The sequence below is a fragment of the Apostichopus japonicus genome, chromosome 6 (genome assembly GCF_037975245.1).
Source record: "Apostichopus japonicus isolate 1M-3 chromosome 6, ASM3797524v1, whole genome shotgun sequence".
NCBI lineage: Eukaryota > Metazoa > Echinodermata > Holothuroidea > Aspidochirotida > Stichopodidae > Apostichopus > Apostichopus japonicus.
In genome coordinates this window covers 5680552-5706818 of record NC_092566.1, presented here as the reverse complement: position 1 = coordinate 5706818, position 26267 = coordinate 5680552, and the positions used below count along the sequence as shown (strand labels likewise).

At 35.8% G+C, this 26267-nt stretch overlaps 2 protein-coding genes across 6 annotated transcripts in view; both read left to right on the top strand.

The window, feature by feature from the left end:
• The window catches only part of LOC139968788 (uncharacterized), a 51217-nt gene that overhangs the window by 5369 nt on the left and 19581 nt on the right, over positions 1-26267 (top strand). The window lies entirely within an intron of this gene.
• Positions 1732-25493, top strand: LOC139968787 (adhesion G-protein coupled receptor G2-like). Its single transcript, XM_071973169.1, has 12 exons — positions 1732-2448; positions 4797-4859; positions 8897-8926; positions 9443-9492; positions 9909-10073; positions 17847-18219; positions 18372-18607; positions 19333-19503; positions 20162-20277; positions 20904-21166; positions 22081-22150; positions 22439-25493. Exons 1-12 carry the CDS (start codon positions 2358-2360, stop codon positions 23340-23342), a joined length of 2532 nt encoding a protein of 843 aa, XP_071829270.1. The 5' UTR covers positions 1732-2357; the 3' UTR covers positions 23343-25493.

Sequence of the window (26267 nt, the reverse complement as noted above, 5' to 3'; positions counted from 1 at the left end):
AAGGCTTAGCAATAAAAGGAATAACATTTTTTATAATACCATGTTTGAAATCATCATATCCTGCTGCTTTATTGGGTTTCAAGTTGGAAGTTGCAATTTTAATTAGTTCTTCTTCAGTGACTGGGAATGTGAATATTGAATGACTATTGTTATCATAGATGGTTTTTACCTTTGTTATTTATTTTACTAGCAAGCGATGGTCCAAGATTTACATAGAAATTGTTGAAGTTATTCGCAATGGTTATTTTCATCACTGGTTTCTTGGTCACCATCTTTGAAAACAGCAGGATATGATGATTCTTTACGGTTATTGTGCAACATTTCATTAATAGTACGCCATGTATGGTTTGTGTTATTTCTGCTCTCATTAAATTTATTGTCAAAATAGAGCTTTTTCGAAAGTCTGATTACTTGATTAAGCTTATTACGATACGTTGTATACATAGACTCGTACATAACTGTAGGAGACTTTAACTGACGTCTGTAAAGTTTGTGCTTCCTTTTAATGGAAGTCAAAATACCATTCGTAATCCAGGGGTGTTTCTTTCTACGACGCTGTTTATGATTGATTTGGCGAATAGGAAAACAAGTATTATAAGTTGAACTGAGAAAATTAAAAAAGGTATTATAGGCAGAATTGACATCATTTTCGTTTAAAACATTATCCCAATATGTGTCCCTTATTTCAGAAGTAAACCGTTTATGTTGTTAGTATTGTAATTACGTATATAGATGGTGTTGTTAGATCTGATTTTCTTCCCTACCACTTTTAGAAATATCGGAAAATGGTCACTTATATCAGTGATGAGAACCCCTGAAGTAATCGTAGAATCATCGTTTGTAATGATGTTATCTATCAGGCTTGTGGTAATGCTACTAATACGAGTTGGGACAGTTATTGTAGGGATGAATCCGTTCGAATAGAGAATATTTAAAAACGTAGTTGATTTGATTGCATTCGTTAAATCAATATTATAATCTCCCATTATGTAGGTTTTACAGGTTTTATTCGAAATGATATTGAAAATATTTTCCAGATTAACATTAAACTCATCTACAGAACCATTAGGTGGTCTGTAGACTATGCCGAAAAGAAATTTATCTTTTGAATTTATGTTAGTAGCCTCTATAAAGAGAGATTCTATAGAATTATTAAAAATTGATAGGTCGGGTCTACAAATAAAACTTATATCTTTATGTACAAGTAGACAGACTCCACCGCCCCGTTTATTGTTACGATGTTTTTCAACAAGTTTGTAATTATCCAATTTTATGAGGCGAGAAAAATTATCATTGAACCAGGTTTCTGTGAATCCAATTACCGTAAAGTCATTATTTAATACAGAAATGAAAGTGTTAATATCGTCAAACTTATTGTTTAGGCTACTACTGTTGTGGTGGTACAGTGATATACCGTAATGAGGAGGCAGATTGTTATAAGAGTCTATGTTATGGTACTTACACGAGACATTATATGGTACTTTCACGAGACTTATAATATCATTATATGTATCTGTATGCATGTCCTATATGATTTATTAACTAGGCTACTTACACAGAGTGCGTTGTATTGGTTCAACAAGGAAAGAAAGTACAGGTGTCAAACAGTAGGATAGCCAATTGTGTCGCTAAGAAGAACCATTTTCTTATACTTCCTTCTTCTCATGGGTATAACTTCCTTCTTCTTTCTTCTTCTCATGGTTACTTTCTATACAATAGAAAGTTAATGATTTTCCAACTTTGTGGTGTTAGGTCTGGGCCATATTTGAGTTACAGAGACAAAGACAATATTTACATACTGTCAAGTTGGTGACCTATATGGGATGGGCATAGTATGCAAGTTGGATTGTTTTTCACGCAGGAAAGTGAATGCCAAACAAAAGAATGTCGGGTAGAACAGCACACCTTAAATCCCTTCGGGTTTTCCCTTATATATCCATTGTGTATGCCCTTGTATATATTTTGATATCCAGTGAACCGTTCAACTATCAAGATAAATGTAGTCGGTTTAGCTCAGGTAGAAAATTGTTGTAGACTACAGTGCCCATGTCGTATTCACTTGGGCTGTACGTGTTACATAGGCCTATACCGGTCCAATACTGCAGCGTGAAGGTTCAGTTGTAAAAGTTGTGATATCAGAGCTACTTCGCGTCACTTCTTGCTCATATTTGAGATTTATACTTCTGTTATGTTATACACACGGTGCTGCACTCTCAAATACCAGGAGCCTTGATTGATTACTGAGAGGAATTTAGCGAAACTGAGCATTGCTATCTATAACCCTTGTATTCGAACATTCTTGTTAGGCTATCAATAACCCCTGTATTTAGAACATTCCTGTTAGTAAAACCACCGATATGTTTCATTACCATCGACGATTGTCATTTTTGTTAGCGGTCGCGACGCTTTCGAGTTGTAACTTTCGATGGGGGTTAGGTACGGAGATGCGTAAGTATATGCCAATATCTTTATATAATCTTTATATAATAATATCGTACCGTCCACATTCTCTTCCCACACCCACAGAATAGTACTTGTATACTAGTTGAAATAAATAATCATGAATGTCACATTTACGTACAAGGTTCATCAGCCTATAAACCTCTCCGCCTTCCAAGCTTCTCTCCTCTGAAGATTTTTTTTTCGTTTTCGATCCTACTTGTCAAGCAGCTATCGCGTTGATCACGTCTATGGAGGAAGTAAAATGAGTATATTCTGTTGTCATGCTTGTTTCACTTCTTTTCCTCTGCCAACGTTCTAAATAATTTATAAATCGTAAACAATATTGATAGTGTTTTGTAGTACATTCACCACAGCCCTGGAGAGAATTTTCTTCACAAAAAGGTTTGCGATTATAGGGAGTTTTTTTTAACACTGAATCAGAAGAATGATAAGGTCCATAGGTCATAAAATGTCAAACCATTGATGAGTTCATCAACGTCACTGAATCACGGTGTTTGTTTAAGCTGAACTGATTAATTTTTTGGTTAATTGACTTGTTGCACTTAGTAAAGTCCAGTTTACGGGGTTTCCTTCTAAACGCCCTAATTTTACAATACTTATGCATTCTATTGGGTTCAGTTTTACGTTCTCCAAGATTCGTGAGCCGTTCTATTGAAATAGGAATTCGTTTCGTCGAATGAGTACACTAAAATCAACTTCAAGACGTGAGTTCAAGAGTCTTGAATGAATATACGCTAAACAGCAGCAATAGTTTGAACCGGTACAAATACGGCTTGAATGAATTGCGCGACTAGATTAGGCCTCTAGTTAGTCTGGATTTTCCTGTCTAAACTTTGGAAAATGGTACGCGAAAAAACCAAGGCTTAATTAAAACAACTTTTCTTTTGAATTGCATGTATTTCCATTGGGGTTAATTACAAACACAGGAAACTATTGAATAAACACCGTATTATGGGACGAAATATTTTGGCAACCTTGAAGTGAAGGTTTCATTGGTGATGACGTAACTTCTCCGACCAATCATGAGCGACTATTTACACATAACTGCAAACCTGTTGGGGGGGGGGTGGGAGGGAGGGAATCCGCAGCCCGAGAGGGGTTGTGCAAGCAAGAACTATGGTTTTCGGATAACGTGTGTTATGAGATTCCGCGTGATTATGCGTGTTTGCGGATGTTTATGCGTGTTTACTGCTTGAAATTTCTAACAAAATGTTGTAATTTTTCACAAATTATCACTTGGTGTTCAATATTTCACACTAAGTTATATAGGCCTTTATAGATATGTTCCATAATTACGGGACTGGCCTACACTGCACAATTATCTAATGCATAGCGTCTTAATAATGTTCCTGGAGTTTTATTTCTACTTTCGCCATACTACATATAGGTATTATAGAGATGTCATGGATATTAAAGAAGTATTAAGGAAGTTACACATTTGTTTAAACTTAAAATGACCCATGTATTTGACTTGTACCTATTGATGGCTATGGTGTCTTGCGGTATATTGCATTATTTAGATTTTACAAGCAGTGTTTCGAAAGTCACATGCAGTCCTTATGGGGAACGAGGAACTCACTTTGGCTGTTCTTCTTTTCCGCCTACACAACTGTAATATATTCCTAAACCACCATCATGCCCTGTTGATTTGTAGGTCACGTTGTGTCCGGAAACGGAAATGACACCCGGACTAGCCGGGTGTCCTGGGCTTGGATTTGTTCGTCGGCGTAGAAACAGTGGATAGAGTGCTAGCTGCGCCCTCCCCCACCCCCCTCCCCACCAACACCCCCACAGTTTTGAAGAGTTGCGTGAAGTAGATTGTTTGTGCCTCTCCCCCCACTCTCTTCAACATTCCACGGCGGTGCTGACATGTTAGCTGCTTGGATCCTGTAATTTAGCTACAAGACTTAATATGGTTACTATCTGTTGGTTCGCATACCTCATAATCATCAAATGTCCTTCAGAATAAACAAATTAGGCTATTGGATATTACAAAATGAGACAGCTCTATTGGGCAACTGTAAACATGGAATTCGTCTGTGGAAGAGCCCCCTGCACCCCCCAACCCTCCCCCTTCCACCAAACACCCTTTTCCCTATCATCTGGACGGATAACCAAGGCGTCTAAAGCAACAACAAAAAACTCCGGTAACATACTATAGTGGCATGAGTGGTTAGTTATATCAGAAGGATATTACAGAGGGAAATGACGTAGGGGAGTGGCAGGATCATCAAATTTATGATTTCGATCAATATCTTTTCGAATTTGTTGAGGAAACGACGGTTATTGAGACAAAATTTTACTCATTAAAAATTGCATCTTGTTCTTTTCAGCCACACAAGAATCGCCTACAGAAGAACCGCCTACAGTAGAACCGCCTACAGTAGAAGTAACTGGTAAGAGAGTTCTCTTTATTTCAATTTTTTGAAGGCAAAGTTTCATTGGTTAGGGTCGACCCTCTATGGAGTACATTCGCATTTATTTTCCTCTGACATGTGTATATATCATGCTATATGCTTAAGTTTACATCACAGAGAGGAGGTACCTGTATAATTAACCTATGCTGTTTTCATATACTAGCCCACGTTATACATGTTTGCGCATGCTCTAATATCACGCACTATATATATATATAAACGTAAATCTCTAATCTTGTGTTAAATGAAGACTAACTGCTTAGGCAGCCATTTTGGTATTTTCATGTCATAGTTTAGCCAAGCATTTGCCTCAAACTAAGGACGTATAAATTCTCTTGTTTCAAACAACGTGCTGCAAGTAAGAATAGTCTTTCCATTCTTTAACCACTGTTTAAGATATTCACATTGAAATTACGTTCATGTCTGGACGACTGATTGAGAGCCAAATATATGATGACGTCAGCTCCTCACTTCATGTCACTCTGTTAGTGTTGGACCCATCGCACACGTCACGATTAAAACGCGTATGTGTACTTACGATTACGATTTTTCAACATCATTGCCAGTTTTAATGTCGTGCATGATTCAGACGGGGAAACTCAAAATGTATGGAGTGCATTGCAGATTGTAGTTGTCGCGATTACACCTGCTGGGTTTCAACAAATATAACACAATGACATAGAAATCATTTTGACCTTAACGGGGCATGGTTGGCCACAGTGGACAAAATTCTGGAAATGATGCCAACATATACTTAAGGAAGCGTTGGGAGGTGGTCATATAGCTTTATACCGTTTTTGTTGAGTAACAATTCTTTATCACCCTTTACAACCTTCACCCTTTACCCCTAACTAAAATGCCACAAGTATTGTTTCGACTTCTAGGGTGAACAAATAAATCCCACAAAGTCATTTGGTGTCAGGTATAGGCATGAATGGTTGTGGCTATTGCTCTTTTGTGGTGAGCAGGTCATGCATAAAAGAGAGCCTCGGGTACAATAGAGATATAATTGTTAAACTTCACAACTTCTGAAGTCCTTTCAAGGAAATGCCAAGACATAACAAGCCAATATCAGAACGAAGTTCTATGTATACTGATAAGATACCCTATATGCAAGAATCGATCAGTGACAACCACGACAGACCGACCAATACATGCTTACATACATTCCTCTCCCAAATGCACACTGTACACTGTATGAAACAGGCAATAATACTAAAAGTACTACTGTTACTACTACTACTACTACTACTAAAAATAGTAGTAATTATGATAATAATAAAACAAAATTGGCCATCATTTATTTTTCATCTTTTGCAACAACAACATATATTACATATTTTTTTCTTAAAATACATAAACGCAAACATTCTGCATTAAATCCTTTATATATATATATATATATATATATATATATATATATATATATATATATATATATATATATATATATATATATATATATATATATATATATATATATATATATATCTTCAAATAAATCTTCAAATAAAAATGGGTACCAACTAAAAGTGGCCTTTAGGGTCTGAAACGGAAACGGCCCACGTAATTTGTTCTAATGTAATTGATGTTACACTTGTAGTTGAAATTGTAACTTATACAAAAATTCGTTTACAATTAACGAACCGTTGTTAACTTTCTTCTGAAATATGTCATATTTGATATATACAAAATTAGCAAGTTCAATGGATGTTTTGATAACAGTTGATATTCAAAAAAACTGTCTATTGATATTTTTTGGCCCAACGTCAAAAACAGGTGCTAGCACTGATATAACATTCCCAAAAAGATGTTCTATTGTTTCGTCATTAACTCCGCAGAAATTACTACGAGGGTTATCTGTCATTTTCATTTGAAATAATAAATAATTTTTTCCCAAAATACGGTGAAGAAAGCGATACTGGAAATACTTTATCTTTGTTTCCCTTAAAAGACTTAAACGGAATTTGAAAGATTACATTCCATTGACTCTCATTTAAATCAAACTTATCATTCCATTTAATAATAAACTTAGGACGAGTGATTACCCTTTGAATAAGCTGCTTATAAATAAACCGTGACTGATATTGAGTTTGATGAATGGCCTGAGTCTTCAACGTTTCAGTATTAGTATTACTGTGATTCAATGACCTTCTCCAATGCCCTTGGATAGCACTAACTACACTATAATAAATAGTGAAAGGACAATTGATGTGACCCTTTTCTCTAAAGTCAGAAAAAGATAAAAAGTGACGACCCTTATTAATAAAATCGCTTACAAATTTGATCCCATTGTAATACCATGCTTTATAAGAAATAATACGATTATTCACCTTTATGTAGTGATTATTCCATACCACTTGACTTCAAAAATTTTCAATGACACTTTTAGAAGCGTCCAACCGTGTAAAATATCGTTGATAAATACATTATCTGCCTTACAATTTCAATCATACACCAAATGGGCCCCATAATCCTTAAGGTGATAATTAAATACAACTTCCAAAAAAGCAGTGATATTACTAGTATAACGCTCAACCCAGGAACATTTCAAACCGTGTATGAAACTTTTAATGAGTTGCATTCAGCCCACCTTCTGGGAAAGAGCTAATCAACGTAATACGTTTAAGCAAGCATTGGAATGACTATGCAAACTGAGATATACCAAAGCGTTTAACCAGAATAATTTTACCATTTGGGATTAAATCACGACATAACCACAAGTTCAAAGTACTCTTTAGCCGAGATAATTTTGACATAAAATTCAGCCAGAAAAGGCTGTCACGGTCATCACTCATAACGATTCCTAAATCAGTAACTTGGCTTTCAATCCACTTGAACGAATACAAATCAATCAAATTTGGTTAACGACCAATGAAAGGACCAAGAGGGAAAATATTGGACTTGTAAGTCCTGAGGCCAATTCAAAATGCTTCAAAACTAAAAAAGTCTCCTTTAATGAATTATAAGAACCATCTAAAACAAAACTGTGTCGTCTGCGTACTGAAGAATTTTAAGCTCCTCATTAAGAACAGAAATACCTTCTAATAGTCTCGTTAGCATTAATTTTCATATAGCCAACAGTTCTACATAAATTATAAAAATATAAGGACTTAAGGGACAGCCTTGTCTAACACCTCTAGTAATGTCAAAATAATGAGATGCAAAACCATTATTGCAAACCGTAGCAGACGAACATGCGTAGAGGGTACGAACCCACTGACAAAAGTTATCATTAAACTTGAATAAATGTAAGCCGTGAAAAATAAAGTCCCAATTCAACCTATCAAAATTCCTTCTCAAAATCAATAAAAAGTAAAAATCCAGGGATCGAATTATTCCTACAATAGTCCATAGTGTCCAAAATACAGCGAATATTTTCTCCACTAAAACGACCTTTAATATAGCCTGTTCGACTGTAGCCGATGATCAAGTTAAGTACTTTTTGACTCTCGTTGCTAACACCATGGAACAAATTTTGTAATCTATAGATTTAGCAATGAGATTGGACGAAAAATTTTGACCAAAGTATGACCTTTATCTGGTTTCGGAATAAGCGTTATCAAACTACGTGATAGCTCCGTGGAGAGAGCAGATTGCTGAAAAGCAAAATTGAGGGAATCAGTGATCATGTTACTAATATTTGGTCATGATCATGATCATGATCATCGTCGTCGTCGTCGTCGTAATCATAATGGTAAAATTAATTAAATAAATAAGAAATGCGATTGATAATCATACACGGATTAATGAATTATTACAGTTTGGTTTTATCGGCAATGTGTATCGCCCCTAAAGTCCTACTGTTTTTTATATCAACTTCGTATCAACGCTCGTAAAGAAGAAAAACACAAAACCCACACGTTCAGCTATGTTCTATAGCAGTTTCTGTCATTGGGACACCGACGGGGTCATAACGTCCGTCTATCACGCATACTTGACTGGCTTGCAATTATGGCAGAACCGCAGACCACACTGTTTAACGCATTTTTTCTTTTTCTTTTTTCTTTTAACAGATGATGCGAAACCGCCCATGGAAGAAACAAGTAAGTTTGCCATTTCGAAATAATTTATTTCAGTACTAATTAATTCGGATTTTAAAGGAAAGATTAAGTAGTGTTGAATTTAACACCGACCACCGTTGCTCTATTCGCCTGAAAAGAAAATGCTTCTTCTCTAACGTACCTGAAAATATAAAATATATTACATTGCTAGGCTACCATTATCACACAATTAAGTTCTCTGTATTAACAGCAATAATCCTCCTCGCTTCAAAAGACTGGGACAGTAAGTCTAAAATTAAATATAGCATGTTAACAAGAGAGTGTATCGAGGTGTACAGATCAAGTTAAAGGGAATATTCCTAAACTCCAACCTTGATTTATTGCTCCACTTGAAAGCCCAGTCTCGCAAGACCCCCTCTCCCCCCCCCCACCCATCAGCCCCGGTAAGATAACCATCCTCATTCATAACGCATTCCGCGATAAATAAATAACCTTTTGACTAACCTAAATATTTCGACTCTGCATGGTAATGCTCTAATGTTAACCGATTCTTAACAGCCACTGACTCAACTTCGGCAGTTGTATTGGAACTCGACGACATTTTAAGAGTAAGTTTTACATTCTTATTCAAATCGATCTTTAGTGGTTATTTATGTTGTTAAATTAAGGATTTTTTCTTCTGTTTCTTCTGCTGCGGGGGAGACAATGGAGGTGGGGAGATCATTGGGTCGGTCGCAGACTTATAGGGGAAGGGTATATATAATGATGTACAGAGTTACGTTTAAGGAAACACCTGCAATTTCTTTATAATGTTTCGAGTTGTGTGTAAGTTTTATAGTAAAATATAAAATATATTAAAATCATGAACCATAAACCTTCAAATCAAAACTGTACATGAAGGTGTCCCCCCCAACCCAACCCACAGTTAACATACCTTCCAATTTTCTTCACATCCGCCTCGTTATGATTTTGAATTTAATTAACCAATAATTATATTTAACTATCATACTTACTTATCTTAAAGACTCTCTCCGAAGGAAATATCACAACTGAAGAGGTCGAGATGGATGCGGAATCAATAGAAACAATATCAAATGATCAGGAAGTTTTGGAAAAAGACCCAGAGGTACTAGAGTTGGTAATCATGGCTCTGGAAGCGGTCTCAGGAGCAGGAGAGGATTCTGTTAATGTAAGTAGACAGAATTACACGGTAGCAAGTCGTAAGCGCTAATCAAAAGACACTCACCGCCATACTTTCATAGTTATATACTACGGGGTCATTACACGATATCTGTCGGTAGTAATTCATTGCTTACTGCATAGAAGAGGATCGGTAGGGGGGGGGGGGTTGGATGGGAGTGGGTCAGGAATAGATGACGTCATTTCTGAGAAAAAGAAGCAAATGAAGAACAATTCATGTTTATATAATAATAATAATAATAATAATAATAATCATAATCATAATAATCATAATAATCATAATAATCATAATAATAATAATAATAATAATAATAATAATCATAATAATACTAATCATAATATATCATAATAATCATACACTCTAAAAACAGTTGGTTAAAAAATTAACCAATACCTTAACCAACACTGGGCACGTTTGTCAAATTCGACTTATTGGTGATATTTTAACCAACACCTGTTGGTTAACGGCTTTAACCAGCCGTTGGGTAACAATTTCAACCAATAAAATAACTATAAGTTTGTACCCAACAGTTGTTGGTTAAATTAATTGTGTAAATTATGCCCATCATTGGTGAACTTACAAATGTAGGGATCATTAAATTGGGGAATTAAAAATCATTGTATTGGGCAATTACTACATTTAAATTGGGCAGTGGCTTTTACCATTACAAAAGGGTGGGGGGGGGGTCAAATGAGCCTCCATTGCCCAATATATGTTGGCGAATCCAATATATTGGACAGTGATGGATGAGATCCTCAGTGGATTTTATTTAATGTAGTTGAAAGATTCCTCACAAGTTTTGTTCATGCAGACCTAGTTTGCAACAATCAGTTGAATATGGCAATGTAAAGAGTAAACAATTCCTTGAAAAATATTGAAAAATTAACAAACAGTTACATTACAGAAGCCAGATGGATGACATTTTGAGATCTTGTTTTTATTTAAAACAATAACCAGCTGAACCATGTGAATAAAATACAAACAAAACAAAACACATAAATATGCTTGGATGTAACAACTTCTTAGCTGTGCTCTATCAGACCTTTAAGGTGGCACAATGTAAAAAACCTCTACTCTTCAAGAAGAACCTTATTCATAGAAAACTTGTAACACTCAATATCTCATATATGTAGCTATAGATCAATTGATGTATAAACAATCTATGAATCTAAACATCAATCATGATCTGATTAATCAAGGTTTACCTATAGTATACATACAGTTAATTAAGAATTACATTGAGTATCACATACATATGTGGTGTACATGATTACATTTAGAGACATATTTATGATATATGCAGTACATTGCAGCCAGTGCATTGTTCTTATTTCCAGTATTTGGATGTATAGTATATATATCTTCACCACATATAGGGATACATGTGTAGGTGAAATTTACCTACATTAAACCTTACTCACTCATGAAAGATCAGTTGACCAGATCGGGATTCCAATAAAAATAAGTAAGGAAATGTCATATCATGAGTTTTAATTAAATGTCCCTTCAAGATGATGCTATCGGGTGTGTGAATTTTAAAATAGTAATATTATACAAACTTCTTGCTTACAATTATTATATGAGCTTCTTGCTTACAATTTCCTTTTAAGGCACTTCTTACTTTCCAGGGCCAAGAATGCTATAATACAACTTGGCATATGTGCTTCTTTGATTTCATTAATCACATTTTGAATGAACTGCCAAACAAGACTGCATGAAGGTCGATAAGCCATGTCCAAAATGCACATTTGCCATGAAACAGAAAAAGACAGCTTTAATAGAAGAGATTTGTGAGAAACTGACCTCTGTTCTAAAATAGCAAATATCTGGGTTGGTACCAAGAGGGCTCCTTGCATACAAAAGTAGCTGCAGTATTTTTGTGGCATCAATATCCTTTGAACTTTGTAAAATATCAGCCATGAATATCTTGCTTACAATTCTTTTCTTTTAAGCCACTAATTACTTTTAAAGGCCAAGAATGATCTAAGATCTCTTATGCAACTTGGCACATGTGCTTCTTTGATTTCATAAATCACATTTTGAATGAACTGCCACACAAGACAGCATGAAGGTTGGTAAGCCATGTCCAAATGTACATTGCTTTGAAACAGAAATCGATAGCTTTCAGTAGTGATTCTTGAGGGACTGGCCTCCGTTCTAGTATAACGAATGTTTGGGTTGGTGCCAAGAGAGTTCCTTTGCATACAACAAATGGCTGCGGTTTTTTTGTGGCATCAATAGTCTTTGAAATTTGTAGAATATCAGCCACTTCCTGTGAGAAAAATTGAAAAAAATGAAAATTCTCACAAGCTGCTCTTTGTCAATCAATATGAAGTTGTGACAGCAAAAAGCCCTCCATTCTAGCAGATTTGTATTTAGAAAAAACTTTATATGAAATTATACTTGGCACAGCCAAACTTCATAACCACCCATATCTATGCTTACAATGACATGCTAGTTTTAAAAAAGTACTATGAACGTTTGATACATTTGAAATTTACTGTTTAGTTATCATGTTTAGAAGATACTTTTACTATCATTAACTTTTTATCACCAACTCATAATTTATTAGTTAAAATCAGCTACACAAGTGACCCATATCCTACTACTGTCATTTACCAAATTGAGCAAAATTTGACAAGCATATTGTTGTTGTGAAATCAATATTTAAATAATATTACGTAGGCCCTGCCCACTCATGAATATTAATTATCCATTTTGAACCAAACGGAATATGGTTCATGTGCTTGGGAGCATCTATGTACATTGACACAAATCCAGCATAATTGTTGAGATTCCACTTTTACAAGCAATCCATCACAAACTACAAAACACATATGTCATAAGCATGTTGTCAATGAACTCCAACAAGTGGGCAAATGAATGCTTAAAAACCTACTGGTTGAATGTCCACGAAGGAGGTGATTGCCTCTTTTACTGAACACAATCCTTTCTTTCCCTTTCCTTTCCCTCTCAAGATGACTGGAAGAAGAAAAAATGCCAATGTTTTCTTCTTATCTGTGAAAGTGACAAAACATAACCAAAGATTATCTTCCCTCCAAGGTTCACAAAGTCCTTGTGCATAAAAATATAACACAATTAATGACCACTAAATATATAAACTGTCAGTATCACGTACAGTACCCGTACAATACAAATTATTTGTATTTTCCCTTGCCTTTATTTGTCTCTAACACTAGAAGTCCTTCAAGTCATTTATATCAGAAAATGGCATATCATGAGAATGCAATGAGAAAATGGCATATCATGAGAATGCAATGAGATAAGTTAGCATCTGTTTGGTATTTTCTGTATGTTTATTTTCAATCATACATGTCTCCTTTAAAAGCCCACATGCATAATGTTGTGCTACTATTACAACCTGTTTGCGATTTTCACTACTCTTTATATTTTATTATATATTCAGATCTCAAAACACTGATGAACCTTTGACATATTTTGTGTTCTATTGCCTTCTAATAGTAGTCACTAGCTTTTGGCTTAAATGAAATCCCCAAGATGGGTCAGATGGAGTCCAAGCAAAGGAATATACCTGCACCAACCCAACTTGGTTTCTGTCTGAAACAGATCCCATTGATGCTTTTTGTTCAATTTCAGTTTATTATTTTTACAAACAAAGAAAAGGAAGTGTTGTTGTCTTTACAAAAAGTAAACTAAGGCTATTTTGAGAACAAGATCAGATATATTACAGATAATTGGTGAAACCTGATCTTTTGGAAGTTCCTAGTGTGATGGTGGTAAAAGGTTGCAAGGAGTGAACAACATGCAAAACCTAAATCAGCTCAACTATGTGCACTGAAATATGAAGCACTCTTACCAATACAACCATGTGCACTGAAATATGAAGCACTCTTACCAATAGACAAACTCTCCAGGTCAACGTACACCAATCGAAGAAGGCCTTGCCAATTTTCAACCTGTTTGCCATATTCTATAATCCCATTGTAGTACAAGTCCCATTTCTCATACAGGTGATCCTCATGCTTAGGCCAAAGCACTGAAAAATCTTGTTCTATATGACAGAACAAAGGGAAATAGAATACTTTAATGTGTGTAAGTGTATTCTTGTTTTGATCCTCAGCTAGGATCCATTAAAAAATCACTCTCACTGAATTTGTTAAAGTCTGGTTCCATGCATCTATACAAAAACTATTGTATTGTTGAAGCTGGATTTGGTAAATCCAACTGCATGATACCTTTGGCTAGTTTAATAACATTTAGAAAACATCTGGGAAAGAAAAGTATTTAATATTTATTGACACATGCTTTGAAAATATCTCAGAATACAGCTCAAAAATGTTTTTTTTTTAATATTTTTTTAATGTGGTGGGAAAATTTGAGTTGCAAACATTCAATATTTAACATTTGTGGTATCATCACTGACGAAAGCATATATTCATGGGAATAATTTATCTTGTCTTCCTGTAACAAGATGATAGACAAGTTGTTAGATTGGTACACAATTGCAAGAATGCAGAGCAAACATTGCACATAAAACCAGCACTGAATGGCAAAGACACCATATTAAAAAAAAAAAAACTTTGTACAAATTGTAAACCTTATTATACCGCTTGAATCTGTACCTTTCTTCCACACTCAGCATCAGCAACCTTTCTTTAAATCCTAGCTATATCCTTGAATAAAGCAAGATTTTCATCCAAAAATAACATTTTTTTCCAATCTGGTCTTTATAATGCATACTGATCTGCCAGATGCCTAAGGTTGAATTAAAAGTCAGTCAGTTTTCTTCACTGTGTGGCTGATTACTGTCATAAACTTCCAGGCATAAATTAAAAGAGATTTAAAATATAATGCCATCATTTCAAAAAAGCAGTGAAACTGGTTCTTACCAATCAAACTAGAAGTGTAGTCAATCAAAGTACTGTTTTTAAGTTGGCCAAATAGGCTTCAACGTGAAATATAGTATTAACTCATCAGTGAGGTTAGTGACTTAATTAATTTCAGTGTTTCTGCTAATCAAAACCTCGCTAGTAATTTTTCCACTTCCTTTTTCAAGAGTTAAAGGATAATGGTCTTGAATAGTATCTTCGTAATATGTGTATTCAGAGCTCGCTTCTTTAGTATTTTTGATGCAAAATCACCCACGTATTTGTCTTTAAGCAGCAAAAATTCAAATTTGATAGTTACCATTCCACGGTCTAACAACCTGGGATACTCTTTCAGAATATCTGAAATGTTAGTTGAGTGGTCTTTGATCTGCTGTTGTCTCTAAACTGATGTTTGCCTCATGAAGTCCAGTACTTTCTCCCTTGGTTCCATGTAACATTTCAGCCACTCAGTCCTCATCACCAATTCCTCTTTGTTCTCCAGATCAGCCTCTGGCAAGGACAATAAAAACATATATTTCCTACTAAACAGAGATGCCTTAACATCAAATTTTGAAGTTACCATTGGTTGTGGCAGGTATAACGTGTCCTAACTCCTAAGCCAGTCTTTGATCATTGTCATGGCATGAGAGATAAGTCAAATCCTGAGAATAGTTGGTAAAAACCTATTACACACCTCTCAATTTTGGTGGAGTGGACACTTTAGTCAAAGGAGTAGGTGGACTTGATGCACCGGGGGAATCTTTCACCATGGCAATCTTCTTTTTACGTACGTAGCGTAGGTGCTCTTCTAGATACCCTGTCGCCGGTCGTCCTGCAGCACCTTTGCAATACCATGCTTCCTGCACATGAAATCAGAATACTCTTTTATCAAACTGAAAATCAAGCCTTCCTTATAGCTTCAGATCTTACACACTGACGTATGGTAGCAAATTTCAAGTCAACTCAGAAAAGTATGTGACTTATTGATCTACATGTAAGGCTGTTGTACACCAACATTTAAAACTTCCTAGCTGGTTGGAACATAGGCTTTTAGCCCAGCAAACCACAAACATGTCTTGTACATGTTCCACAACGGCACGGTAACAATATGGACGCTATGACTAAGGACACTGTGGCACTCCATACTGTCCTCACAGAATATTGTATGCTTACTGATGAAACAGTATTGTCCCAGGGAACACTATGACAATTTCTCTTAAGTAATGAGCCTAAAAGTAATGGGTTTGACCCTAATTGCACATATAATCAATAAGTTACAGAATTCTGATATTTTATGGAATAAGGAGGGTACCTACTGAACTACAAACTTCATTAATACCTTGGTTAGATTGGGAGATGAAGCCCACTGGAAACCAGTGCCTATGTTACAGTATTAGAGGTCCCGATGTGATAATTGAACATCCATTTTGATATTTCGAACATATTAAAAGGCCTTGTCACCCTAGTGCTGACTTCAGTTAGAAATAATTCAGTAATGATGCCTATATAATCATGGTAGTATTGAAAATAGATTTCAGTATCACAGTCTTCAATGAGATGAATCTGGTATCTTGATTTAGAGGAAATTGGAAAACCATTTTACTCTAAAACTGGGAGAAAATTAATTTAAAATTAAGTAGGTTATGACTAAATAACTAATTCACCTCCAGTGGTACAACTGATGCTGTGTCTATAGAAAAGTGATGCGAGTCGAAATGTAATGAGATCTGTCATTCCCATTAAAAATCATCAGCATGCACACACTATCTACAAATATTACCATATATGAAACATGAAGAAATTCTGACTTAATGAATAATGGCTGTCAAGTTATTGCAATTTGAAAATTTTTATGTTTGATCCTGTGGCTCATTAATATTCATGATATGACCCCAAAAAACATGAGGTTTATCTACTCACTATGCACCAGTATGTATGGCGATGATAAATCATTCCTTGTTGAGTTATCATGCAAACATTCTCATAAATATCCTCCAAAATATGTATGATATAAATCAAAATAAAAAAGTTTGTGGCATCACATTTGATCTATCTTTAGCCTAACTGTTATAAGTGTGTAAATAATTAAACAAGTCTTACTTAGCCTAGCCTAGTGTATTCACTAGGCTAGGCTATATACAGTAGGTCGAAGTTTTTGAATTTTGACTTTAAAGGATACCACATTTTCATTAATAATTAGGCCTTTATCATTTACACAATAACACTATATGGTGAAAAACACGAAAACGATTCATAACATTTGACATCGACTAAACCACTGTGTTAAACTCAGTAGCAGTTTAGTAGTATACTGTTACTAGTGGTAGTATTACATAATATCAGTATTAGGCCTACGGCAGAAATAGCTTAGCATTAGGCCTACACTAGTAGTAGTATAGTACTAGTATTAATAACGTTAGCCTAGTATAAGCCTAACGTTGGCCTATGAGCCTAACGTTATACTGTCACTGACGGTCTCAGTGCCCACATAAGTTTATACTTTTTACCGATGTTAAGCTACACTTACCGTTAAACGTTTCATGTAGAGACTCGACCTCGTAGTTTTTCAAGAAAATCAAGACAGCACTGTCTTCGATATCTGCCATGGCGTTAGCTGTAATCTTGATTACTAAACCACCCTGTCAGGGATCGTACTATGCATGACGTGTTAATGTACTTATATGTGTACGCGCGAATTTTTTACTCAGTGAGCGGTAAAGTTATAAACAAGTTGGTTAAACGTCGGACTGTGAAATGTACATACTTATTGGAATAGCCCAAATACTGCCAGTTAACCAACTTAAGGGTACAAACTAACCAATTAAGTGCACGGCGGTCCTATACCATTCTTTTTTAACCAACGTTTTAAGAGTGTAATCATAATGAGATATTTTCTATGCCTCGGAGATAGATCACCGAACCAGTGATAAGAATCATCAACAATCTCATGGATTTGGACCAAGATACGTTTGAGGACATAATGGTAGGAGGTGGAAGAGCTGTCGCCGCCTTGGAGGAACAAGTCACGAACTTTCAAAGCAGTGAAGGAAATTTCTCGACAGTCCTTGACAACGTTGGGGTAACTGCGGTGAAAATAAACAGGGAGACTATCGGTAGTAGCTTAGCATTTGGGAATGTATTTCTGGAAAATGAGACGCCGGTAATCGGTGGCGCTCTTCAAGAAGGCAATACTCGACTATTTTCTGATGGAAACGAGTTACCACTCGAGAGAACGGTTACATCCATATCGGTTCCCTCTACGGTTCTAGACTTGCTTGGAGAAGGTAAAAGTTTTCTTTTGTATATCACTTGTACTTTTAAGCAGTGACGTAAGCCATACGTAGCGTTCCATTAGAATAAAATTGAATAATTATTGAGACATGATGTGTTTACATAACCACTTAACATATCTATAAGGTTTATTTATCTTCTATAGCTGGTGTCGAGTTGACAACAGTTCCAGTATCTTTCATACTCTACGGTAACGATGTTCTGTTCAGACCATCGATGCCCACAAACATAGAAGTAAATACAGAGGAGGGCGATAACTCAACAGTTACTGAAAGGGTTGCAAGTCAAATCATCTCAGCCATTTTACGGATAGCGGATACCAGCATCGAAAATCTTCCACCGGGTTCACCAGCTGTCGTCACGACATTCAAAACAAATTTGGTAAAGTATTACTTTGGTTGAAATTGTATCATGTACATTTACGTTCCTCCCGACTCCTCTATGCAAATTAGTTCAGACCTAAAAGAGCGGATCATCTGGAAACATGTTCTGGACCTCTAGCTGTACGGGGGGAAGTGGATGAGGTATTTGAAAGAGAAACAATATTATACAACAGAGGTGAAAGTGTTTAGGCGTCGAGATTGAGCATATTAAATATATATATAGGTCTACTGTATCGAACTTTGACCCTGGATATAGCACCATCGATGACACTCACTCTGCGGCGTTGCAACGATAACGGAATCTTGAAGCAAGCTTCAAACAAAGAAAAAATTGGGTCCACATATCTACGCATAATGACGCAAACAAGTAGATAACCACACACTGACCACCATGGAGCTCTTCCCTGTTTAAGCAATAGCGACCTTCATGGAAGGTTATCACGTGATATAGAAACGTATGTTCTATAATTTAAATGTACGAACAAAACATGTTTTGTTTTGGTTATATCCATGTACTATGTATACTAATGGTTAATTCAGTAAAATTTTAATTGTACTCCTAGTATCAGGATATCTTGAATATTAGAATGGGAGATGTTAAAAAATATAGCCATTGACAGTTTTTCAAGTGCAGGTCCGATAATCCCGGATTGAGATAGAAAAAGACAAAACTTCCCTGTATCCCCTATCTGTTACAAACCCGTTGCTTTTTCCTTCCCGCAGACGATAACTGAGCAAGAAGCTATTGAAGCACAAGACTGTGTTGTCTGGGATTATGATGAAAAAACCGGGGAAGGATTTTGGACAAAAGACGGGTGTGAGAGGATCTCGGATGATAATTCTGCTCAGACTACGTGCTCATGTAATAAGCTGGGCAGTTTTGCGATTCTTATAGTGAGTAATATAATCAAAGTTTTCGCGCTATTTAGAACCATTCCTTGGTAGTACACTTCAAAGCAGGGAAATACTGTTGTTTCTTTCATTTTTGCATATATGTCAAAAAATAATCTAAAATATTACAAGAGATATCAAGAAAATACTAGTATTTCAACGCTCTTAGAGAATTTTCTGTTTAAATTTCAGCAAACATAGCTCGGGAACGGGGACAATTATCACTATCAATATCACTTTAGAAGTCTTCGTTACTTGACGATATATCTACGACAGTTCGACGGGGAGAGGGGGGGGGGTGGGTGGCACCCCCTGGATAATATATATATGTTCATATTTATTTATATATATTTAAATAAATATAAATATATTTGCGATATATGTTTGGTTGATTGGCGTCTATCTTGGCGCAGAGTGCTCTATGTCCGGTGGACAGAGCGCAGTATAAATCTGGTCCAGTTGTCTGATGGTCGCACGACACGTGGAACTCTGAGTAACAGTATATAAATATATATATATATATATATATATATATATATATATATATATATATATATATATATATACAACAGCATGATTAAACATAAGAAACTCCTGTTTTGGCCACCTTTCAGAAACTCAACCCCATTCGTTTTGTTTTTTGTGCTCTCCACTCCAACAGCGAGTTCGAAAGGGATCCTTCGAGGCTCAAATTGCTCTACAGTTTATTACTTTGATCGGATCGATAATCTCGGGATTAGCTCTGATAGCATGTCTGGTAACATTTGTCTCCTTAAAGTAAGTTATCCACACTTAACGCTTGTCTTTCTTATGATGTATGTAACCAATTATATATACGGAAATTGAAAAGACGCCATCTTGAAACTGACACATACATGTCAACTGAAGTTTTACATACCGGTATGTCATATTCTCGGACTCTCAATTCCCAAAATGATTATATTTACAAGAAATCGACATCTTTCGCTTTCCCAACAAATGTCAGTTTCTCGTGTTCTCATTGGCTCATATTCAGATTATAGGGGTCACACTGTACGAAATTGGCATATGCCAATGTAATTCAACATATGTCGATTTCAGCCTGGCCATATGGCACGTTAGTATAGCACCGTGTTTGGCTAGTATGCTGCAAGATACTATCGGTAGTAAAGAGAATGATTTGAATGGATACAGTATAGGTGGTGAAATGTTCAAGAAGAATATTAGCCATATGACGTCATCTCGTGGAGTTACTCGGGTCTTACTAGACCTAGCATATTGGATACTCCAAGCATAATATTTCCCAAACAGAGAATCATTCATCAAAAAATCATATCTACCACAGTAATATAAATGCCAATAATTATTGATATATTTCAACAGATTATCTGATAAGGTGAAAACATCATTTTCTTTTACTTTAGATCGTTTAGGTCGAAGCAGCCAACTCATATCCACATCAACCTTTGTCTATCTCTACTGGGATTCTATATCGCCATCTTAGTGAACCCTCTAGCAGTGGGGAAGGAGGTCCGGTGTAAGGTAGCCTCAGTGTTCGTCCATTTCTTTACCCTTGCTACTTCAGCTTGGATGTCCACAGAAGCTATGAACATGTACTATTTATTCCTGAAAGCTGACAGGAGCACTGTTCGACACTTTATACCAATAGCCTGTCTACTAGCGTATGGTACGTGAGCCTATATCGAAGTATCTAAATATTAATATATAACCTTATAGAAATATCCCAACGCGAATGTAGTTCTCAGATGAATGTTTCCAAACATAAATTAACATTTGAGACAAGTTACACAGAATTGGATCATCATTGGCGGGTGAGGTGGTTGGGGCGGGGCTTCCATAGTACAACTTCAAAAAGTGGGGGAAATAGTTTAACATGGCAATAATGTGTATAGGCGTGCATTTAACGAATTGTATGGTCCAGCTTTGTCCCATCAACACAATTGTTGATACCGTTAACTTTCTAACATCCACATGACAACGGGACATCGTGGACAACTGCCTTCAGAACATCATAATATCTGCTGATCTTAAGGTGACCGTTTGGCGTTCCATGCATACTCGTCATGTTCGCACTTCATATCACAGCTAGCTAAAACCAACCTTTAGGTGGTCATTGTAGCCTATACTAAATCGATGTACATACTCTTGGAACATTTACATACAAAGGTATGGGAAGGGCCTGACCATATGCTATTATGGTAGACGTACGGGTTGTAGGCCTACATTAATTTTGATCGTTTCGATACTAAATTTGGCACTAAAATGATCTAAATTACTGAACTAACAAAATAATACAAAAATTGTGAAATTTTCAACAATAAAAATTATGTACACTAATATGGAGACATTTTCTGGGTGACAAAATGAATACGTTGAGCAGCGAATGGAATCAATAATTTGTTTGACATTATAAACTTCCTTTGGTGAAGAGAATCGACGATGATTTCTTAGTTTGTACACTTATTAGGCCTATACATGCATAGTCTTACTTTGAGGGATATTCTGTAAGATTTGATAACGTTGCCGATCAAACCCATTAAACTTAAAAAAATTAACCTTTTATTTCTTACTAATTTTCAGGTTTATCAGCTCTATGTGCCCTTCTTGTAGTGCTACTCGACAAAACCACTAATTTTCAAACTTCCGACTAGTAAGTAATTAATGTAGTTTTTCTATTAATTTTATGTAAATCATATATAAATGATTTTTTTAATATAAAAAATGGTACAAACATTTATCGGGACTTGGAAAATCATCGCGTTCTAGCAATGGACGTTACTGGCATATTATATACGAAACATTGTTTACCGACCTATGTTTATATCTCTTAAAGCACAGATGTATACATATTTAATAAATATATTCTATCAATTCCTTCTTTTTCTCGTTTTTCTTTTCCATTGGCTAACAGTCTTATTTTCTTTCTTCTATTCCGAAGCTGTTTCATCCATCCTGGTTTTGCATACTACTTTGGTTTCTTGATGGAAATCGTCGCCATGTTTGTGTTTAATTTCGTCATCTTCTTCCTGGTGATTCGTAAGATACTCTGTCGCCCTCTCATGGTCAGCCGAACTATCGACAACGCCAAACGTAACGAAATCATCAAGCGAGTCCGCCACGCAGTTCTCTTCTGGTTCGTACTCGGTCTGTCTTGGCTTTTTGGATTTTTGGCCGCCGTCGATACCAAAACTCTGATATTTGATTATCTCTACTGTTTCTTCATCTCAATTCAGGGCATCTTAATGTTCCTCCTATTGTGTGTGGCCAATCCTGAATTTAGGAAAAAATTTAAGAGGGTTGAATCGACGCGGAGTACCACAAAATCTAGCAGACTGACTACATCAAAGTCGCGTAAATCCGACAGGCAATCGATATATATGGATCAATTGAATCCATCTTACGGCGCAACATCCAGCGGCTCTCAATCTTCTGTATATGCGAGTACAGTAAATCAATCTGAAGCTGGAACGGCAGGAAACGACAGTGAATCTGTACATGATACTCTCATAAATGAATCTTCTAGTGCAGCAACAGCCGACGACAGTAAATCTGTATATGATACTCCCACGAATAAACCTTCCAGTGCAGCAACAGCCGACGACAGTGTATCTGTATATGATACTCCCACGAATAACTCTTCCAGTGCAATAGCAGCCGACGACAGTGTATCTGTATATGATACTCCCACGAATAAACCTTCTAGTGCAGCAACAGCCGACGACAGTAAATCTGTATATGATACTCCCACGAATAAACCATCTAGTGCAGCAACAGCCGACGACAGTGAATCTGTATATGTGAATACCACGATTAAATCTTCTCCTGCAACAGACAACAAATAAAAGGTGGTACAGTGCCATGACATTATATTGCATGATATTGCATTGCATTGCATTGCAATGGATTGCATTGGATGTCATTGCAGTGGAGTGGGTTGCAGTGAATTGTATCGAATTGAGTTGTACTATACACTGAAATGCGTATTTGATAATATTTCTTTGTGTTGTTCTCGTTTTGTATGGTTGATTGTGGGGCTTATTTTAGCTAAAAGGAAGTTTTTGTTTGAGTCAAATAAGACGTACAGCAAAAATGATTAACGGACAGTCCACATCAAACACGCCCTCTTTATATCTATAAACTATACGCACCCAATATGGCTTTGCATTGGATAGGATGGATCAATGTTATGGCCCAACCGTGCAATGAAATAAACCAAAGCATTGAATAGCAGTACAGTTCATTGGAGTAGATTGTAGTGAACTGCACTGTACTGCATTGAAATGCATAATGTGTTGCATTGTGATGTACTACATTACATTGTATTGCGTTATATTGCATTGTAGTATTACATTGTATTCTGTTATGTTGCATTCTATTCTATTATATTGTTTACCGGAAGTGACTTCCATTGTATATATTGCTTTAAAAGTTAAGGCTTTAAAAGTTAAGGTTTTAAAAGTTACGGCTTTAAAAGTTAAGGTTTAAATATAAAAATAAAAGTTAAGGGAGTTGAGGCTAATAAGATGGAACAATCAAATGATCACCGGACAATCCACATTATAAAAACATTCTATAGTTGTTCTCTATTGACAGCAGACGCCTAGGTTTCCTATGAGTATAATATTGATCATTCAACGATGCAACAGCAGCCTAACATAGGTATTATATGGCTGTGAAATAGACCTACATTTCATTATGATGCATTGCGCTGTATTACATTACAGTGAGTAATAATTGTATTGTACTGTGCACTGCATTTAGGTAAATGACATGACTGAATTGCATTGTCACTCATCGAACTGCGTCTTGTATTGTTTTATACTGTATATAGTTATTACATTCAATTGTACATATACAGCATCATTCTATTAGACTTACATTGCATCCAAATAGCATTATATCGCATTGTACTTTGATATGATACGGTGTCGTGGATGCAAAAGCATAATTTCCAAGATAACAACAGAAGCATAATAAGACGACAGTTACGTATCTTTTCGAACAAACTAAAGGGTCATCCTGTGTGAAAAAATGTTATTATTGAATAAAGAATCAATGCATGAATTTGGCGAGATTGATCAATAGACTTCCGGTTACTTCCCTATATAGTCTACTATGGTTTTATATGTCTAATACTACGTTTTAGCCTATATAGCCTACTTGTTAGCATAACCTCACTGCACGTCATTGTATGTTGTCATCATCAACGTCGTCGTCGTCGTCATCATCATCGGCATCGTTTTCGTCGTCGTCGTCGTCGTCATCGACATCGTCGTCGTCGTCGCCATCGGCATCGTCGTCATCACCATCGTCAGCGTTAGCGTCATCGTCTTCATCGTCTTCATCGTCGTCTTCATCGTCGTCGTCATCATCATTATCATCATCATCATTATCATTCTTATTATTATTATTATTCGTTATAACACTAATTTTACATTTTATCTTATGAATACTATATAGTTATACATGGTTCACATACAGGGGTAATCTTTTGCCTCATAGTTTCTTGGCAGTGAACTTCATCATTCTATGACAATAATTCTTGCTCAAGATTGACGATATTTTGTGTCCAATTATTTTATCGATCAGGAAAGAATTAGCATATATTATCAAGTATTGTATGTATAGCGCTACATGCAAAGAATTAATTAACAATCTTCAATACAGTAGAGTAATAACTGCTTATTTTGTTTGGTTTTTGTTTTATTTATAATACATTTTATTATATATACTATTATATATTTATTATTACAAACAGAAAGAGAGAGATTTTCATAAAGGCTAAAAGAGGCCCGACGAGAGGTGATCAAGCGGGCTACGGCCCGCAGTTACTTAGGTGAACCGGGACAATACTGAGTAACTTGGGAAATTATGATATTAAATAAATAGTGTATTCACATTCTTTTTAAATAACCTTTAGGAAGTATTGTATGTATAGCGCTACATGCAAAGAGTGAATAAACAATCTTCAATACAGTAGAGTAATAACTGCATATTTTGTTTGGTTTTTGTTTTATTTATAATACATTTTATTATATATACTATTATATATTTATTATTACAAACAGAAAGAGAGAGATTTTCATAAAGGCTAAAAGAGGCCCGACGAGAGGTGATCAAGCGGGCTACGGCCCGCAGTTACTTAGGTGAACCGGGACAATACTGAGTAACTTGGGAAATTATGATATTAAATAAATAGTGCATTTACATTCTTTTAAAATAACCTTTAGGACACCTATACACACACAAAGCGTCTTACAACTTGTTAATGATCAGGGTTTTTTATCCAACCTTTGACGTCACCCAAACGAGAAGGGACCGCGAAAAGGAAATTTACGGTCCGCTATATATACTTGAAAGTTGCTTTATTGTTTAGACTTTTGTAAAGGCACAAACACGACTTAAATCCTTTGTAAAAAAATATTGTATGCGGTCCACAATTATGACGTTACTCAATGAGAGACACAAAACAGGGGGTGAGATATTTACGGTTAATTGATATCACCTTAACTGCAAATTAATTTCATAAGTGGTGCCAACATTTTCTAATTCGGTACACGCCAACTGGCAGTTGTTAAAGAGATTGAACGTTGAAATTAAAGCATTTCTTGACCAAGCATGTTTATGACACCTTTCATCACACAGAACGATTTTTTCCTTCATATTAGATAAGTCAGCAGGGTTTTCTTCAGTATTAGAGTAATATATCCCAACTTGCAATTTTCAACTACGGTACCTCATTAGTTGTATAGTTTTACTCAAGTAAC